The sequence below is a fragment of the Centroberyx affinis genome, unplaced genomic scaffold (assembly GCF_046629955.1).
Source record: "Centroberyx affinis isolate AG114_WGS23_722 - 3 ecotype Tasmania unplaced genomic scaffold, CSIRO-AGI_Caff_v1 ptg001215l_1, whole genome shotgun sequence".
Classification (NCBI taxonomy): domain Eukaryota; kingdom Metazoa; phylum Chordata; class Actinopteri; order Beryciformes; family Berycidae; genus Centroberyx; species Centroberyx affinis.
In genome coordinates, this window is record NW_027279731.1 from 601 (window position 1) to 16,525 (window position 15,925).

General features: G+C 43.4%; 1 protein-coding gene across 6 annotated transcripts; it reads left to right on the forward strand.

Annotated features, from left to right (window-relative positions):
* The first annotated feature begins 1,327 nt into the window (after window positions 1-1,327).
* Window positions 1,328-14,624, forward strand: tfap2b (transcription factor AP-2 beta). Of its 6 annotated transcripts, none has more exons than XM_071524646.1 (7): window positions 1,328-1,403; window positions 3,867-4,325; window positions 6,260-6,314; window positions 7,866-8,085; window positions 8,662-8,780; window positions 9,818-9,959; window positions 14,336-14,624. In XM_071524646.1, the coding sequence occupies exons 1-7, from the start codon at window positions 1,356-1,358 to the stop codon at window positions 14,622-14,624; spliced, it is 1,332 nt and encodes a 443-aa protein (XP_071380747.1). In that variant the 5' UTR covers window positions 1,328-1,355. The 6 variants fall into 6 exon arrangements, with proteins under 6 accessions (XP_071380747.1, XP_071380742.1, XP_071380743.1 ...); XM_071524641.1 differs by having other exon boundaries at window positions 1,356-1,403; window positions 6,260-6,348; window positions 7,885-8,085; XM_071524642.1 differs by having other exon boundaries at window positions 1,356-1,403; window positions 6,260-6,315; window positions 7,855-8,085.
* The last annotated feature ends 1,301 nt before the right edge of the window (window positions 14,625-15,925 follow it).

Genomic DNA, 15,925 nt, shown 5'->3' on the forward strand with positions numbered 1-15,925 from the left:
TGTGATGTGTTGTGATGTGATGTGATGTGATTAATAACCAAAGGCTGTTTTAAAACATGACCAGAAATGAAGGCTATCAATGCTGGACCCTCAAATTCAAATTTGAATTCGAATTTGAATTTGAATTCAAATTCAAATTCAAATTCAAATTCATTTGATATTGAGTTGTGATGGCTGTGCAGCAATGTGTACATGCACTTTATTATTATTTTGTTTTTCATCATGCGTTTTTATTGGTGTAGAGGTGGTTGAAAAGTGTATATTCTGCTAAGGGGGTATAGATGGTGACTCCACCAATCCCACATGAGTCAATGCTAACACACTGATAGGTTCATTATTTTAAACCCATCATTCTATATGTAAATGCTAGTTAAGCTAATAGGTTAATAAATTCCAAATACTTATAGAGAGAGGTGTATATCCTCATCAAAACTACTGGTATTACTCCATTACTCCCATGTACTACAAGGCTCTGTTTTGTTTGTAATTGTATTCAGAAACATCCATTGTCCTCTTCTCTGTGAGGACAGCAAACCCGTCTTACATCTGCAGGGTTAGCCTATAGGCCATATTCTCTTGCCTTTTTGCAATATGCCTGGGATGAGTTTCATAACATGTATACTGGTGAGTGTGGTTATTGCCATATACAAGTGAGTCCACATTTTATCTTGTATTTTTTATCATTATAATGCAGAGCAAAGATCAAGCAATATCACCAGAAATCTATTTAGAAGCCATATCTAAAAAAAAAAATCCTATCAGTGGATCATTGTGGACTAATGTTCCCTCTAGGCTTTGGTGATCTATGTCTAATCATTTATCACATTGACTAAATAATAATATCTTCTCGTTGCTCCACTTTGTCCCCAGAAATTCAGTCAATTTAAGTGCAACTTTTGATGGCAAATAATATTAGATGCAGGGACTTTGCCATAGCTCAGGCTTTAGTGAAATGACGCCCCTGCAGCTGCCTAATTTGATTTGGCCCTCTGCATCACCCATGAGTTGCCCATCCCTGGTGTGTGTAGCACATGCAGGCTCTTTTGTTTGGAATTGCTTGTGCTCTTTATTGTGCATGGAAAATTACATGATCAATAAAATATGTATTCCATGTATTTATTCGTTGCTCCCTATACTATACACGCATTAGCCTGCTCTGAACCTGCCCTATAGCTCCTCTCAGTAGTGGAGAGTCCTTATAGGGCTTCCCCATTCACAAAGCCTGTCTGGCTTTACAGAGGGCGGAGAGAGAGAGGGAGAGAGAGAGAGAGAGAGGGAGAGAGAGAGAGAGAGAGAGTTGAGGCATCCGTTCCTCACTTGGCTGCATTCGGTTTACCGACACCGGAGAAGCGACCATGCTGTGGAAGCTAGTTGAGAATGTCAAGTATGAAGATATTTATGAGGTAACGTTACCGTCCAGCTGTTTGTGTCTTGGGGGAAACAGACTTAATAGATATGTTTTTGGGTTTTTTTTTTAGAATAAATTAATTGTTATCTTGTGTAAGTTACGGCAGATGTTTTCCAGTAGGCTTTAGGCCTGTTATTTTGTGATGCGGCGACTGTGAATAGGAATTGGAGGACATTCCATTAGGAATGACAATTTCGTTCAGGCATAAATTTTGCTCATTTTCGCTCACATCTATTTGAGTATCAATTATCTTGTAGCTATGTTTCTGAATATTCTGCAGGCCTACGCATTGGAGCAAAGGCTATTCGTAAAATTAGAGGGAAATATTTGTCTACAGCTAATTTGTTATAGAGTATGTTACCTTTGTGAAATTTCACATAGGAATATGGTACTGAAATGGGGTATTGAAAAATCGAAATCTAAATTGAGTTTCAGATTTTTTTTTAGGTCTTAAATAGCCTATATATATATATATATAGGCTATATAAAATAAATCAGTGGTGCTGCAAAAAAGTTCATTTAAAACAATGGATAACGAAATTATAGTTTACATGAATTAATTTCAGATGCTGAATAACAGGAAAAAAAAAACTTTCATTGAGAATCATTGGGTCAGAGGAGGGTGAAGTGTCAGAGGTATGTAAATCATTTGGCTTTGATCCCAGAACAATAAATTAAAAGAAAAAGAAGTCATAGAGAGGAAGGGGAAAGCACCGCCGCGCGCGGGGGCGAAATGCTGCCTCGGCTCGCGCTGAATGGGCTCGAGCACAAAGCGCACGGAGAAAGGGCAGCTCGCGAGGCCCCTCGGCTCAACCCGGTGGGAAGCCGCTGTCTCGTGCCGCACATGGCTTTTCTCCCACGGCGCAAAGGGGGGACTACAACGCTACAAGTGATCCGCGAGGGCAGAAAAAGGCCGGCATACAATACAGTTTGATCGCTTCTTTTCACCCGTGACACCTTTCACACGAGCCCCTCACGCGCCTTTTCACCCCCCAGTTCACCCAGTAGTGTCTCGGGTGTGTTTTCGTGCCAGTAATCAAAGGCAGCTGCAGCCAAACGTCAACCGGCTTTATTATTCAGGACTGTTAGTTTAGCAGGCGGGGTGAAGTTTAGGTAAAAGGCCTGGGAGTAAGGATCGGATAGGGAGTTAAATGAGGCTACAACTCAGAGGAGCCGAGATTTAATTAACTCAATGATTCATCCTAATGATTAAGATGGGTAGGAGCTTTACGCAGTTAGTTTGTGTCTGTGCGTAAAAGTAAATTATATTGAATGTTGTAGTCAATTTGGTGGAATGCTTTTTCCACGTCGCCTTGCAATGTCGTGAGTGCATACATGTTTTAGGCTGAGTGGTCCCAGTGGGAATACAACCGCATCCCTGGTAGTTACCCCTTATTTATATTGCTATCCACTGACCTATACAGGACCCTCTAATTGTATTGGTTTTTATCATGTCAAAGCATGTTTGTGCAAAAGTTTGTGCAAAAGGCATGGGTGGTTTATACAGATGGAGTTGTGATGTGAGGAGTGTTTTTTCAGCGTCAGATTCTGCCTCTAAAAGGCCCCCCAAAGTGCACAATTCTGGTGACGGGGGTTCCTTATGGGTTTGGGCGACCGGTTCATTTTCTCTTGCGAGAGAGAGTCCCCCTCTTTCTATCTCTTGCTGTGTGCACGCCGTTTCGGCTCTCCACGGAATTTAAACGTCACTCACGGTTGCGCGAGAGCCTTCACGCTCCGTGTGTCGCCAGTCCCCTGCCTCGCGCGCATTAATATTCCTGTAAGTCTCAGTCATGAATAACAATTACACCGTATACCGGGGGTAGAGGCGGGAGCTCGGTGCTCACACTCAGAGCGGCGTCAGCTCCGGGCTGAAGAAGGTTCTGCGTAGAGCTTTAGACCAGACCGTCCCGACAAATACAAACACGCGGCTTTTACCTGGAATGAGTTTTGGTGTCCCGGCCCAACCCGGTCTTTCCTGCCCTGCTGTTTTACCGTGAACCCGGTCGTGACACCAGCAGACGGTATACAGATGTTAGTTCATTCCTACTCCACCACGGTGAGTTTTTTCCCCGCTGCAGACTCTGTATTTCAGAATTCGTTTGTGCAAATAGTGAATCCATAGATATTGCTGAGAGTTTTTTTTTAACAACGCAAGAGGATTTTGCACACATGGTCGTCTATCACTAAATCTTTATTGCATTGTTTTCTTCAGGCCCCCATATGTTTTTGTTTGGACGAACCCATGCCAGTTTTGATAATATCAGTGCTGCTTAGGGGCAGTAAATATGACAGCATGTTAAGCTGCTCTGTCACTGTTTGGATGTACCACTGGATTTGCTGCGTTTTGTCCCTAACAGACTTGATGTCTTTAGGCCTCCGTGTCTGAGTTTCTGTCATTAGATGTTCTATTATACAGTGAGCTGATTTATTTTATCTGTTTTCTCTGCACTTTCTGAAGGACCGGCATGACGGTGTCCCGAGCCACAGCTCGCGCCTGTCCCAGCTGGGCTCGGTGTCGCACGCGGGACCCTACTCTAGCGCGCCGCCGCTGTCTCACGCGCCCTCCTCGGACTTCCAGCCTCCATATTTCCCGCCGCCGTACCAGCCGCTCGCTCACTACCAGAGCCAGGACCCGTACTCCCACGTCAGCGACCCGTACTCCCTGAACTCCCTGCACCAGAGCCAGCAGGGCGCCTGGGGGGCGCGGCAGCGGCAGGACGCCGCCGGGGAGCGGATGGAGAGCTCCTCTCTGCTAGCCCAGCCCCGGGCCTCGCTGCCTCAGCTGTCCGGTCTGGACCCACGGCGGGACTACGGCGTGCGGCGGCCTGACGTGCTGCTCCACTCCGCTCACCCGGGATTGGAGCCCGGTATGGGCGACGGACTGCTACACGGGCTGCACGGGATGGAGGACGTTCAGGTGAGTCTGGGTTCAAAGGTCACAGCTAAGTAGTCCTACAGGGGTTAAACTGCGTGTGATACATTTTAGATTTTATTTTCCAATGCTGCTGGATTAGTATCAGGCTGCAGACTATAATGGGCTTTTACTCAAAAAGCCATGTTGAGGGTATGGATCATTGTGAAATAGGCTAAGTAAAATTGGTGACCGATCGCCTTTAAGGCAGTGGTTGTCAAAGTGGGGTCCTTGAACAAAATGAGCAATAGTCACTAGAAATCATCCCACACACAGAATGCACAAGAGTGACAATTTTATATGGACTCCTCTCTCCCCACATACAATGTAGCCTAGTTCCACAATTCAATACTAAATCAGCAACAACAAAAATATTTCCATATGGGGGTTCCTGGTGCAAAATCTCGCGAATGTGACATGAAAACATTTCAGAACTCCTGCTTTTAAGTCAATGATACATGGTCAACTTTTGGGCGGAAATGTATGTGGGCAGTAGCCTATTTCTCTGTATTTGGAAAATAAACGATAAAAGAATAAACAAAATGAACACTTACAATGAAAGCATACTGTCACAATTGTTTGCGTTAGCCTTCTACATTGTCTCCTTATGTTGCCCGTGTATCAGTGCCTTCAGAGTTAAGGTCAGTGAGTAAAGTCCCTCAGGGCTGGAGTCTTACAGCAGCTGTAGCCTAATGCAAATGGCCCACAGCTAAGAAAATTGTCCTATAGACCTGGGCCATCCTCTTTGATGAGAAGATGTTACCCAGATTTATCATAACTGCCATATCGGTGCTTCATAAACTGCTGTGGGGAGCTCAAATGTTGCTTGTGTCAAGTTAAATACTGCATTAAAGCCCTCACTTCGACCGTTCAATATATATTTACAGCAGACTGGTGTGAGGAGGATGCTGCAACATTTTACATTTAACATTTCATTTTAATGCAGAAGAAAATATATTTGACATTAGTTTTGTGTGTTTTTCATGGCATTTGATATTTCTATCCTGGACATTACGCAGTTACTGCTGTAACAATATCACATTTATTATTATTATCATTATTATTATTATTAGGCTATTATATTGCTGTTCTTAATAGTGTAATTAGTCTTGATAATAATATAAATCATATTTTGATATTATTAATATTATGATTTCTGTTGTTGAAATTTGAATTAATTTTTTGGGGATGGTTAGCCTATTTTTTATGAAACTGCTGCTTGTGAGTGTTGTATTGCTGCTAAGGTGCCTAATGTACAAAGCAAGCTGCCGAAGAATGAATGAAATAGACTTTATGTCTTCAGACTTCAGCTTTGTAGGATTTCATCTTCCCCTAGTTTCCCCTAAGGATATAACCATTAGGAATATTTTGCCATTTAACCTCTAAAATAGATTCTCATTTCTGGCTTTCTGTATTTGTTTGTGTTGTTTAATTTATTTTGACGAATTATTGTGGGGTTTTTTTTGTTTATTATCTCTGAGTGTGAGGCAATGACATGAGATGACAACATGTCTATTTAACAAGGAAATTATCATAATTCTCCGGGTGATTTGAATAATGAATGAAGCTTTAAACTTGAAGCTTCAAACTTCGTCTTATATGAACAAAAATGAGAACAAATGAGAAGAACAAATGTGTGCGGTGAGGAGGTTTAATGAACAAGAATGAGAATGGATTATAAACCAGACTTGATTGCTACGGGAAAAGTAACTTCAATTAACTTTTTTTTAAGTAAACGAAATGAATCAAGGTTGATTAAGGCTTATTTAATAGGCCTAGTTGATTCGTTTTGGTGATTGTTATGTGAAAACAGTTGTGATTAAATTCGATTTAAATATTAGAAATGGGACTCGTAGACCTACTAAGCCCTAAACAGGGTTTTGCTGAGCCTCTTGTAAGCAGCAGACTATAATGCTTTGTGTTTATCTTGGTTTTAACAGAGCATTGAAGACAACAACGGAATGAACATACTGGATCAATCAGTAATTAAGAAAGGTAGACTCATACACACACACACACACACACACACGCGCGCGCGCGCGCGCGCGCACACAGGCACACGCACACAATGACAATGGTGCCAGTAATGTTATCATTAAATTGTAGGCTTTAGTTTGTTGTAGCCTATATTTTGATGTGATTTAAGTAAACCTCAGCATCTCATTTAAACTCCTGGGAACCGTCATGTTGTGCTAAATAAAAAGGTGGGTATGACTTCGTAGTCCATGATCATCATCAGGAAAAGAACCACCAATATCAACAAAAATCAAATGTTTTCAGAAAATAATTTATTTATAATGCTGTAAACCTTTTTATATGGCTTATATTATAAAGTGTTGAGATTAACTTTTATTTATTTAATAACGCCATTTGGTATCTTCTTCGTTTATATTTTTATCTGATTTGTCTTTGCTGTATCCTGTTTGCTGCAACGACCCTATTCCCCCACGGGGATGATCAAAGTTTCATCTTGTTTTTTTTCCTATCCTCATATAACCTACATACTTAACATGGTGTGTGTTATGAATTTATGCCCTCGAGATTTGTATGAGCCTAGAAAGGTGCAGGGTAAACTGCTGGCAAATAAAGGGCTTTAGCTGGGCCTGGATCCCTGGCTGGGACCCAGAATGGGTCAGGAACTGTATTTCTAGTGGATCGCAGGTTCTAATAAAGCCTGGTCAGGCTGAGCTCTCTCCGTTTGGGTCCAGGGGTGAGGAGGTTTAAGACGGTTTACGGATCCCGGTATATTGACTACCAGGCAGTGTGTCGGTGACTGGCTGCCGCGCTGCCACTCTGATGATGTGCGGTGATTTAGTTACGGGATGTTGAGTGACTGAGCTCCCCGCGGGGCATTTAAGCCGCTGATGTAATAAATGGCACCGCTCACGGAGATCTCGTGAGCTCGTTTAGAGCTAATCTGCGGTATTATCCCCCGTGGAGCCATCAAAACCCCTCGCGCTGGCCTCGCGCACTATAGCTGGCTGCTTCTTTACACCATTAGCGCGAGCATTAACACGGGAGCCGGGATGAAGAAGCTCCCTCGCTGGTGGGAGTAAACCGGCCGTGGAGAAAAGACGGGGAGGTGGTTAATGCGATTTGGGAGCGCGAGCCAATCAACAATCGATAATATCGTAATGAGAATGTCGCGCGACATTAAATAACAGCAAATGCCCGACGCGTGGGCGCTTCATTAGGCCAGGGCCGCCCTCGGAGCGCGTGGTCAGGAGGATTAACACTGAACAAAGTTGGAGAGAGAGAGAGAGAGAGAGAGAGAGAGAGAGAGAGAGAGAGAGAGAGTGAGTGTTTGGGTCCACACTGACTGCACAAACAATTAGGAACAGTTTCTCTTTCCTCGAGACAGGCTGACTGTATACGATTGTATGATATTGACCCCTTATTGATTTTACCTATCAAATCCACGTCAATCATGAAGGGGTGATGTATAAATGGGATGCAACAGACTAAAGACGGGATTTTAAAACTTGGTGGCACGCGGTGCAATAGGATGCCTCCTGACCTTTCCTCTCCTCTTAACCCCTCCTTCAGTTCCCATGCCGCCCAAGAGCATGGGCTCTCTGATGCTCGGCAAGGACGGGCTGGTCGGTGGAGTGACCGTGAACATAAACGAGGTGTTCTGCTCGGTACCGGGCCGCCTGTCGCTGCTCAGCTCCACCTCCAAGTACAAAGTGACTGTAGGGGAGGTGCAGAGGAGACTGTCCCCGCCCGAGTGCCTCAACGCCTCTCTGTTGGGAGGCGTGCTGAGAAGGTATGGCTACAGCCTCAGACCGTGTTGGTACGGGCCTTGATGTTCACCAATTAGGCTGTACAAGATCTGGGGATGATTTCTCAAAGCTTAGGCCTGCTGAACTAGTGCAGGGGCGTCAATTCACTACACATAACGGTAAAGTTCCTGCATCTGATGTAATTTACCACCAAAGCCTCCAATCATATCAACATAATTTCTGGGGGCAAAGTGCAGCAGTGACAAGATAGAGAAAATATATAGATGTAGCTCACCAACCTATCAGCTTGGGAACATTGGTCCTGAATGCTCCACTGATGGGTTTTTTTTTTTTTTTTATATATATATATATATAGCTTCCAAATGGATTGGCAAATTTTGCTTGATCTTTGCTCTTCATTATAAGGATAAAAACTACAAGGTCAAATTTGGACTCATTTAGGCTAACATATGATAAATGTCATGCATACTTATGGCCTACCCTTTGATGCCCATGAATAAATGCACCATACCCATACACTTTCCTATATAGCCCATGAATGCAGAGCAAATAAGCGACATTGTACACACAATTTGACATTAATTTTTTCCTGTTTGTAGAGCAAAATCCAAAAACGGTGGAAGATCTCTGAGAGAAAAGCTGGAGAAGATTGGACTCAATTTACCCGCTGGAAGACGCAAGGCTGCCAATGTCACATTACTAACATCTCTTGTAGAAGGTGACTGTCTCATGGTTTTTAACCCAACACATCAACAAACAATTTTCTCATTTTTTTTTCTCTTGGAGGGGAGTATCATGGGTTTATAACAAAATAAAAAAAATATTTTATGTCGTGGAAATATTTGTGGCAACAGGCTAAAAAGCGAAAGTTACACTGGGATGTTAGGCGTCTGTTTAGCTGACGATCTTGTCCATGTCCACTTATGAATACAGTTCGGTCGAAAAAAAAAATGACAGCAACCAAAATGAAGGATTGCAAAGGTCAGGACCTAAGCTTTACAATATTAGTACCAGGAAAAGAAATAGAATGAGAGCTAAGGAGCGAGACAGAGGGGAATAGAGATTGAGTAGAGACTGCTTTAGCCCCATCTGCCCATCTCCATTAATAATTATCTTGCAGCTCTACTGTCAGACAATATTGTCCTCACATTCTAAAATGCAGTTCAGATATCGTTCTTCCAGCCAGGCTTTACTAGTGGCCTACTCAAAAAGACATGTAGCATATTACTTTGCCCAAAACTCGTTACTCTTCAAAAGTCTATCCGTTACTTTTTTTTCCCGCCTGGGAGCAGTAATTCGTTACACTATTCGTTACATTAGCCTACTTTTCCGTTACACCCCCACATTTGACGGCTGGTGTGCTCTCTTACCTTCAAAATTAGGTCACTTCCCAGTCCTTTGAATGACGAGGAAACCAAACAGTATAGATGTCCAATGTTCTTGTCGTCCTTTTTCTCACTAAAATGAGAATTTCCACCCGGAGAAAGTCCACTTTTCGTCCATTTTTGCATCTAAGCTAGCTGAGGACGACGGCTAATTATGTGGAAAACGAACCGGTGGATGAAAAAGGGGACGTAGCCTCTGACAACATAGCTTTTTTAAATTGGTAACTGTAACATTATATCTGAAATTTAAATAGGAATTCGTTACACTATTCGTTACTGAGGAAAGCAGGCTAAATAACATTGCTGCAACGCGTGTTATTCACATTATCTGCATTACTTCATGATGGCCTACTTTCATACCTCCCCCCAGGTGAAGCGGTCCACTTGGCCCGGGATTTCGGTTACATCTGCGAGACGGAGTTTCCCACCAAGGCCGTGAGCGAGTACCTCAACCGGCAGCACGCGGACCCCAACGAGCTGCACGCGCGGAAAAACATGCTGCTGGCGACAAAGTGAGTCCTATAGTTGGCTCAGGGCACCGCCAATAAGACACACATGAGACCATTTGATTAGATTTGGTCCCAGGGACGCCCCGTATAGGCCTAGAGGAAGATTTATGTTGTTGATTTGAATTATATGTAATGTACTGTATAGCCCATAACAACTAGAAACTCCAACACAACCTCACATCAGTCAACTATATTGCCTTGCCAAGAGAAAAGCAGCTGATGATATAATAGAGCAGAGGTTCGCACACATTTTCATGTCACACAAGTCCCCGCATAGACACACATTAGGGCCTCTGGACCCCATTTGATAAGATTTTGTCCCAGGGACCCATATGGGAAGATTTTTGTTGATGTTGATTTGAATTACATAACTGTCTACACTGTAAGAGGGTAAAAAATACAGTCCTAAGAGTGAAACCCAGTCATCCATATTCTCTAAATAGGAAAATTATAGTGATTTAAATTGTGCTGAATTTAAACTATTCCCCATTTTGCTGGGGAACCCATGGCACCCAATTAAGGACCCCTAGGGGTGCCCAGACCCCACTTTGAGTACCACTGCTATAGCTTATACTATACATATGTGTGTATATGCTATAGCTATAGCATTCCAGTTCAATTTAAGGAGAAAGCCCAAATCCACGCTAAAATCATTACAGCTATAATTTCCCCTATTTATTTTTTTTAAATAAGAAAAAAGGGAACAATTTTAACTTTTCGATTGCAATATTAATTAACCCCGTAAAATGGTGCAATTAAAAGTAAATTAGGATGAGATTAGGACTATCTGCATTATCCGTTGGATGCTGTGATCCCCATCACATTGTAAATGAACGAGCACAACCTTTAGCTCCAGCACAGATAAACCTCCTTTGATGCAGAGCCCTGTAGAAAATAGAGATTAAAAACTACAAGCAGCGGGGTTGCTAGTGCACGTGTGACCCCTCTACTTCTGCTTTTAGAAGCCATCCATTTTGCTGGTACCCCTCATAATTATTATATAATCCAATTTTTATGGCCGTTAAACTGTGGAATTGAATCCGGGACCTTCTGATTACCTTTGCCAACTGAACAGCGCAGCAGTCCTTGTGACAGAATTTTTTTAAACACACAGTGTTGTGGATTTAATCACAGAATCACAGTGGATTATTGAGGTTTTTTTTGATACTCAACCAGTATATTTTACAAAAGCTGCTCTGCCAATTACTGAGTAGTTTATGATTATGAATAATTAGTCAAATTTGTTAGTAGTAGGCCTCTTCTGTGGACATTTTTTCTCAAGAAATCTCACTAAACTCAGTTTTTCCATGTAGGGAAAAAGTTGTAAGCAGAAACAAAGATCCCTTAAGGAGGCCTATATTTTTAGCTTGCATTCATAGTGTTGTCTGCTGGCCTGCATAAGCCATCTGTGTGTGTGTATGTGTGTATGTGTGTGTGTGTGCGTGTGTTTGTGTGTGTGCATCCACGCAGCACTCAGTATGTACGGTGTGCTCAGTGGTGGATGTTTGATGCTCAGATTCAAACCTGTTCCAATACTGTGTGTCGGTGCTGCCTGTTAGAAATTCATTATTTAGCAGTGAAGTGTTTCAAGTCGTCAGAAAACAACAGTCGGAGCCTTGAGTGTAGCCCCGGGTGGCGGCTTCTCCTCTCTACTCCCCTAACCCCAGCTGGGCTCGGCCCGCACAGCCTGTCACTCATTTGCTGTAGCTCTGCCCTTAGGCCGCTTATAGGGTGTGTGTGTGTGTGTGTGCCTGTGCATGGGGCGTGCAAGCATGAGTGTATGCATGAGAGAGGGAGAGAGCGAGAGAGAGAGAGAGAGAGAGAGAGGTCTGATTGCAGAATGTGGGCCTAAAACCAGTGGGTGATTTGTTGAAATTTAACAAGGACAGCAGTGGAAAGGTGCATTGTTTTCCCCTCAAATCTAAGAATGAGATTATTTGTGCCTCATGTCTTATGTCTATACCTCCAATTCCACATATAAGACTTTCTCTTCATGATATACCTGTAACTTCCTTCCTCTGGCGTTACTTTCGCTTCATTTTCCAGGCATCCAGGGCTACTCTTCTTGTAGGATTCCAGTATGTGAGAGGAATTTACAGGAACGTAATGCACGATTATGATGATGTTACAGGAAAAAAAAAAAACACAGTTATTGGTGATGTGCCTCGCATTTCTGGGCCCATAGTGCTGTTTGGTGGGGCATTTTTCTCACAGCTACAATGGAGTTTGATCGGAGAAATATTTCTCAGCGTTCTAAAACATACACAGTAAACGTCCGGTTTTGATTTCAGTCCCACAGAATCAAAAAAGCGAGGGCTTCTTTCTAGATTCACCGTCCACCGACAGCAGCCTCGATAGACCAGAATGCAATGCAGCCACAAGACATGTTGTGTTTCGAGTGAGGGCCGACTCTCAGTTTTTGACTGCAAAAACCCTGCTCTCTTGCTCGGTCTCTCCACCTACGCGTAAAAAAACCCACGGCCGAAAGCAACAAGTTCAGCCGCTTCTCTGGTGGTTGATGAAAGGCATTCTGGGAAATGTAGGAAATCACTCGCTGTAGTCGAAGCAGACGAGGCAGGTTGAGGGAAAGCGGGTACACCAAAAAAGTAAATGACAACACTTGATTGCAAAATAACTCCTGGAATGCATTGAATATCACAGATTGATGATATATAACAGTGTAGGAGTATCTGAGAGGGGATTGCTTATGGCTTATGGTATCATTTTAATGTCATTTTATGCATTTAGAAGATACTCTTCTCCAGTGCAAGCTTAAGTTCTTGTATCAAACATTTCAAGCAGTCATTGGAGTGCAAAGGATGAAACCTGGAATAACCCTGTGAGATAATATCCTGATATGTAATTGAAGATTCATTAGGGTTAGACTGAACCATGGTGGCCACAGTGGAATTTGTGGCATGTGATTGAGGGGGATTTTAAGGGATTTTAGAAGTCAGTCAATCCTGGTTTAACACCCTGATTCAAGTCAAGAGAGAAATTAGCACAGCATGATGCAGTGTGCTTTAGCTCAGAGTTTCCCCTCCCATTGAATAGATATGGAGCTGCCAAAAAGAATTGAAGTAGTCTGGCTTTCAGTGGAGAGTTTTAGTGTCCCATGATGGTCTAAATGCTGTTTCAGAGGCTTTCCCACCCTGACAAGAATACAATTCTGGGGAAAACACTGCTTTAGCTTTGTAAAAAGTCAGTGTTAGTGTATGTGAGTAGGGATTATTCTGGTTGATTGTGATATATGTGATATGCTGCAGTCCTCCTTCCACCCCCCACCCACTGCCACTACTGTTGTATTAGTAGTAGGACAGTGGATCCATCTGTACAGTATGTTAGGTGCCAGTGTGACCGCACAGTGTAAAGGGAATAATACTCATTTTTTTCAAGTAAGGGATTTAGACAGTATCATTGCTCCGCAGGGAGGGGATTAGCACATGGGAGGAAAATGTCATGACATGGCTATCACAGTAAGTGAGGAGGGAACCTTTAACATGCTGTGCTGTGTTGGCACCTTGTGTAGGAAGTTAGCCGTGTGTGATTTTAGGTGTAATTGGGGCTTTTTGCAGTAACACCAGCTAATGATGTAGAATTGGCAACCGGCATACTGCGAAATCACCTATCCTAACATATTGTAACATCAGCACAACCGTCATTGTTTTCCCCTGATAGAATCTGCCTTGTGGAGTTGTTTTCCCACAGGAGAAAAAAGAAAAAAAAATTGGATTTTTACAGTAAAACTGATGCTTAAAATGCAGCTTATTTCATTGTGAGAGGTTTTCTTTTTAGTTTTTGTGTTTTGCAGCATGCTATGTAGGGTTAGACCGACATACTGGTTTGCAGATCTATGCAGCAGATATTGGCCTTTTATTACAAATGGGATATTGGTCAGTCATGTTGCCCACATCTGATATAATGATGCAGTTTGATTGATTACATATGTATTGTATAATTGATCAATGCTACACTGGCAGTCTATGGGAAGCCCTTAACCTGAATTGATTCTAATACGACATTTTGATCAGATTCCACACAAGTATGCATGAATATGTTCTTATCCTTATTGTTATCCTTAGCTGTAGTAATAGCAATAGTAATAGTAGTATTGTGGGTTTCAGTGGAGAGATTTAGTGTCCCATGATGGTCTAAATGCTGTTTCAGAGGATTTTCCACCCTGACTAGATTCAAATTCTGGGGGAAACACTGAAAACACTGAATTTTTGGTATGAAAATGGTCAGATTTAGCACCGAATCAGCAGTTTAAATTCTAAAAACTCTTGAGTATCGGCCTTCAAAGCCCCATATATACCAGGTAGAATTCCCTCCTGACGTCTTGTTGTGTCTTCCCCCCCCCCCCCCCTCCCCCTTTGCAGACAGCTGTGTAAGGAGTTCACAGACCTGCTGGCCCAGGACAGGACTCCCCTGGGCAACTCGCGGCCCAGCCCCATCCTGGAGCCGGGCATCCAGAGCTGCCTGTCCCACTTCTCCTTCATCACGCACGGCTTCGGCTCGCCCGCCATCTGCGCCGCGCTCACCGCCCTCCAGAACTACCTCACCGAGGCTCTCAAAGGACTCGACAAGATGTTTCTCAACAACCCGCCCAGCAGCCGGCACGGCGACGCCGTCAACAAGGCCGACAAAGAGGAGAAGCAGCGGAAATGAAGCCGAGAAGGGCGAGGAAGAGGCAGGAGAGGAGGAAGAGGAAGGGAGAGGAGCAGACAGACAGACAGAGCCGTTACACCGTTACTTCTAGCTTTACACCACTGCGACTGACCTACCGCGCGCAGGGCTGAGGAGGAGGAGGAGGAGGAGGAGGACGGAGAGGGAGAGAAAAGAGGGAGAGGAAGACGCCCGTGGGCCAGTGTCAGAGAGCACAGAGGGATTTTTCATCTGTGTTACGTTCTTTTCATTCCCCCGAGGACATGCTGGTTACTGTGTTACATCCATTTCGCTCCCCCCTGCCTGCATCCTGTGAGACTGAGACGCTGTGAGCAGCAGACCCACAACACTGTGTGTGTGTGTGTGTGTGTGTGTGTGTGTGCACGCCTGAGCGAGTGTGTGCGTTAACATCGGTGTGTGTGTGTGTGTGTGTGTCCTCGCACAGAAAAAGCATTGTGGGTATGAAGAGTGGGTGACGAGCATCCTATCTGTGATACAGGTTTGTCTGGTGACTTCTTAACACGAGGAAGAGGAAGGAGGGTCTTTATTTATGTGTGTAAATATTTATTTATATTAATTTAAATGAACGGTTGTGTAAATAGGTGCGCCAGCTATTTTGGAGTAGGCCTATTTCTCTGTGATTTGACCTTTGTGAGCCGGCGGGGGGACGGGACTCATCCAGTGTTTTTCTGTTCTATAGAGCTGTTGTCATGGTGCTGATGATGGGTAGACATGCTTCTAATTGTCCAGTGATTTCATTTCTATCACATTGATAATAAACCATGTGTTTTATTACGCGAGGTGTGCAGCCTGCGCCTTTTCTCCAGGGAAATCCTCCACCAAGGGTGCCGGTCAGGGGTCGGGGGGTCGGGGGGTCGGGGGGTCCATTCACTTTCAATTCAGATCCGTTGGAAATGTAAAGTGAAACAAGCTGTGATAGTGAATGATGCCTTCACTGTCAGTTATTTCATTCAAGATAAATGAACAGTTGTAAGTTTTCAGATTTTGAATTCAGAGGAAAACGGCACTTTCTGAATTGGAATTGAATTGACCCCCAATGCTGATCCTGATATCCATTCATGGGTTGTGTGAAATGAGTAGGCATCATTGTGAGTCATTCTAATTTGTATGAAATGAGAGTTTACCTGCTACTGCCTATTCATCATAACCAAAACGTCCTGCTAGTTTAACTGTCTGATGAAACCCATTTAGGAGATCTATTGAGCGGGCCATCAATGGCTGGAGCAAGCCAATTCCACTGTAGTCATTTTTCACTCTATTTGAACTAATAAGCTCCGTCCTTT